The sequence below is a fragment of the Lotus japonicus genome, chromosome 1 (assembly GCF_012489685.1).
Source record: "Lotus japonicus ecotype B-129 chromosome 1, LjGifu_v1.2".
Taxonomy (NCBI): Eukaryota; Viridiplantae; Streptophyta; class Magnoliopsida; order Fabales; family Fabaceae; genus Lotus; species Lotus japonicus.
In genome coordinates, this window is record NC_080041.1 from 92,182,704 (window position 1) to 92,187,241 (window position 4,538).

Sequence of the window (4,538 nt, forward strand, 5' to 3'; positions counted from 1 at the left end):
AGTTCACGTGCCTTGCTGCGTGAGGCATAAGCAGAGTGTAAAGCAACCCAAACATCACGAGCAGTGGTTGCGCTGAGAGTCTCAGATAGGGCCTCCTCGGTCAGGGAGGAAAGAAGCAGACTGTTGACATTACGATCTCGAGCCTGTCACTGAGCATAAAGAGGATTTGGAGAAAGAGCACCATTACGTAATGGGTGAGTAACAGTTTGTGCAAAAGTCTGTTGAATAAATTCTGGCGGAGGATCCACTGTAGGGTCAACAATGTCATACAAGTTCTGATTCTGAAGAGCAGCAACCTGTTTACGCCAAAGAAGAAAATTATCTGGTTTAAGTTTCACTGTGAGCATATGCACCAAAGTGTTGAAGGAAAAAGTCAGAGGAGTCGCATCGGAAGCCATGTGAAAAACGAAACCAACTGTCCCAAAAAACAGAAATAAACTTCCAGCCAAAAAGTCAACTCTTAGTCAAGAAAAGGAATCAAGCTGGTCAAACGTGAAAGCTGAAGAGGAAATTAATTAAAAGCAAACCAGCGTTGATCCCGAGAACTGACGGCTGGCGGCTGACTGAGGAGAACAAGCCGCACAAAGCACGAGGCGGAGCAACGTTCAGGAGGGACAGAAAAGCTGTCTGGCGGCACGGAAAGAAACGCGCTGACAGCAGGCTGGCGCGTGTCCCGCGTGGCTGGCAGCAAGAAGACAAAAGGTTGTTGGCGGCGGGAGACAAGGAGCAGACAGCGGCTGGCGCGTGTCGGACGCGTGGCAGCAGCAAGAACAGGGCACGCGCAAAAGGAGAAAGTCTGGCGGCGCGCACAAAGAGAAGGTGGTAACGGCGCGGGGCTCGAGGAACAGGAGAAGCGGTAGCACGGAAATCAGAAGACGACTACACGGAAAGTGAGGCTCCTGGTCAACGACGGCTGCACAGTAAAGGAGGGAGAGAGAAAAAAAATTGCGGCGGCACTAGAAGGTTTGGTGGCTAGGGTTTTCAACCAAAACCTGATACCATGCAAGATTGGATACTCTCACCACAAATTGTGAGTGAGGTAGACAATATTATTTATAATAATAAAATGACAGAATATGCTAAGAATATTCTGAGGCATATTACAAAATAAAGTAAATAATAAATAAAGAAAATATCCCGTATGATAGTAAGTTTATTTCTCTCTAACAGCGGGTGCGTCCCAAGACTTGCAGCTCCTTCATGTCCAGGATCCCCTCCCTGACATGGAGGCTTTACTTCTGGCTGACTCCTTGGGTACCATGATAGTTAGGCAGTAGAGGGTTTTTTCCTGTTTTCTTTTGCTTTTGGTTCTCTTTGTATTAAGCATATAAATAAAAATACAACTAGTTGAGTGAGTAATGTTGTGACGTTGTTGTGTCATTAAGCTTAAATGCTTAATGTTTCCAACTAATGCATCTTAAAACAAAGAATTTAAGTGATATATAATATTTTGTACTTTCTTCCTTCACTATAATAGGTGTTGCGAGACATTTTTAAGAGTTTCATTTACCTATATCTTCATTAATTATCACACTCAGCGATGTGAAACTTGTTATAGCATTACAATCAATCTCAACAATCTTCAAATTGATAATAATGGATGTATCTTCTGCCTTCATTGTATACACTGATAGTCATAATTAAAAAAACTACTCCCTCCGTCCCTATTTATAAGTCACTTTTACCTAATTCTCTAGGATTAAGAAAAAAGAAGTTGCTAGCATTAAATTTGTAAAAAAATTTATTGAGTTTCTTAGATTACCCATCAACTTCTCTCTCCAAATTAATTTCTTTTCAAAGTTACATTATATCTTTTATATTAAATATGAGGGTAAGTTTGGAAAAAAAAATATTAAATGTTGCATTGGTATTATAAAGTGACTTATATTTTGGGATTAAAAAAACACTCAAAAAGTGACTTATATATGGGGACGGAGGGAGTATCACATTTCACTATAAAAAGTATATTTCAACTAGAACTAAGTAACTACTCCCTCCGTTCCCTATTATAAGTCACATTTTTTGAAAAAAATTTGTTACAAAATATAAGTCACTTTCTAATATCTAGGAAGCATTAAATAATTTTTTCCAAGTTCACCCTCATATTTAATATGAAAGAGATGATAAACTTTAGAAGTATTAACTTGGAGAGAGAAAATCATAGGAAAGTAAATAAGGGTAATCTAGGAAAGTAAATCATTTTTTTTACAAATTTATTACTAGTAACTACTTTTCTTAATCTAAGAGAATTAGTTATTTGTGACTTATATATAGGAACGGAGGGAGTAACTAAGATTGATTTTTAAGAACCTTATATCAAACAATTTATTCTATTTTTAAAAATTGAAAATTACTATTTTAAAAAATAAAAAAATTACAACAGTAGGATATGCGGCGCATCATCATTGATATATAAGTGTAATGCAAAATTGGAAATTTTTATCTGAATAACCTAATCTCACCCCACATCTCAAGAAAAAATAGTGATGTGGTAGGAAAACAAAAGACAAGTAAAGGGATAAACTAGTGAAAATTATGTTGAAAAAAAAGTGGGATGCGAATATATAAGTGTTTAATTTTACTCAAAAGAGATAAAGAAGGAATATAAAGATTTCATCAACACCCTTTTAGATTAGTTCACCAACAGGGTACATTTGTACGGCCATTCACCTCTGCTGGAAAAATGCTGCTAATTTCTATAGCTACTAGATTTACAATCTAAACCCACAAGACAAGACTCTTTCATGGGCTAATAATCATGTTTCAGAGGTTAGAGTAGTCTCTCTAAAACAGGAACCTCAAAACATTAACTAACATATATATTAATTCAAAGGAAAAAGCAGAGAAAATCAAGTCAGAGAAGCAATTTTCAAGCAGCTTCATCTTGAGGTGTTAATTTTCTCATCTGAGCATGGATGTGAGAGACTCAAAAACTTCTTCTTCACATGGAATTGTGAGACCCTTGTCATGATCAAACCCATATTCTTCCTCTGCCTGATGGAGAAGTGTTTGGAACTCAGGGCGGCTTAGGAAAGAAATTGGAACAATGTACCTGCTCCTGTTTTCTCCAACATACACAACAAAGTGACCTTTAGGGACATCATCATAGCCTTGTTTCTTCCCTAGACTTGAGCACCTCTTGAGGATTTGCTTGATGAGTGCTGTTTGAGGAAGCCTACTTGGTTTCCTTAAAGCCATTGTTGTGGATTTGGTCTGACAAGGTTAGAAAGAGAGAAGGTTGTGTTGTGTTTGTGTTGTGAGAGTAAGAAGAAGATAATTGATAGAGGGTGGTGTTGTGGAAGAAGCAAAAGGGAACTTGGGGGGTATTTATTTATGGTGAGGCTTGGGCAGAATAGTAAATGGGAGATAGAGAGAAACAGAGCCATGTGGGGTTGTAGGGACAAATGACAAGAGGCTAGGGCAGTTTTAGAGGCCTGTGCTTGCTCAAGGACATGAAGGGTGCTAACCCCCTTTTGGTTTACTCTCTCTTGTTGCCCTTTCAAACAACACCATGGTCCCTCTTTCTCTCTCTAGATTTGGATTTTTTCACATTTTCTTTAATTTTGTATCAGCCTTTCACAAGAATACAGTAAAATATAAAGTTTTTCATTACAAAAAAACAATTTTTTTTATAATTTTAAATTGTTTTCTCAATTCCTACTAGTGTGTTCTGTCGGCTTAAATTGTCATTTGGTTGATATCGTCTTGGATAAATGTGAACCTTATGTAAGCTCGTAAGAATGACCAAAACAAGATTCATCTTATTCAAACAACTAACAGGGCAAAATAAAGTTGATATAAACATTAAGTAATTAAAGGTTACCAAACATAGCAAATTATCTCGGAAGCCTTTCCCAAAACTTACACTAAGACTCAACGCCTCAATTGCAGGTCATACGCTATATAAATACAATTTGATCATTTAGTTACATAGCCTTTAATTGTTTTGTTATCTTATTGTTCTTCTCAGGTTTTGAACTTTTCTCACTTTAATCATATATTGAGTCGAGAATTCCTGTCATGCCTGGGTCGCTTCATTGTGCCGGCAAGTTTAACCAGAATCATGCGCCACCACTAAAGATTAAGAGAATCTGTAACTTAGATTCAAGAAGAACACCGAGTGTGATGAAAGTCAAAGTCTCCATAAGAATGTGATTCCTAAAAATCAAACTTTAAACTAGAATTTTAAACAAACACTTTTAACTACTGGGACCCTAAGATTCATTTTGTCATTAAAAAACATTAATTGCACATTTTATAATTTTAGTGCATAAAGTATTTTTCTAATAAACAATTTCCACGTTTATGTTTTTAGCAACCTCTCTTAACATAACCGAATTCTTCTTTAATTAACAATGAACAATATAATGTGATGAGATACAAACCCAACTATACCTACAAGTAGGCTTGTTTTCCTCTCTCTTGACCTCTCTCTTACATTCTTGACATATATTGAATGAGTACAAATTCCTCATCTCACACCCTTGCCCATTTCTTCAACTTTCACATGATATTTTTCCACTTTTGCCAATTTACCC

The 4,538-nt window shown here is 36.7% G+C and overlaps 1 protein-coding gene across 1 annotated transcript; it reads right to left on the reverse strand.

The window, feature by feature from the left end:
- Window positions 1–2,592: 2,592 nt before the first annotated feature.
- LOC130732233 (protein SMALL AUXIN UP-REGULATED RNA 51-like) lies at window positions 2,593–3,334 on the reverse strand. The gene has a single exon (XM_057584329.1). It carries the CDS (start codon window positions 3,196–3,198, stop codon window positions 2,902–2,904), a length of 297 nt encoding a protein of 98 aa, XP_057440312.1. The 5' UTR covers window positions 3,199–3,334; the 3' UTR covers window positions 2,593–2,901.
- Between the last annotated feature and the right edge of the window lie 1,204 nt (window positions 3,335–4,538).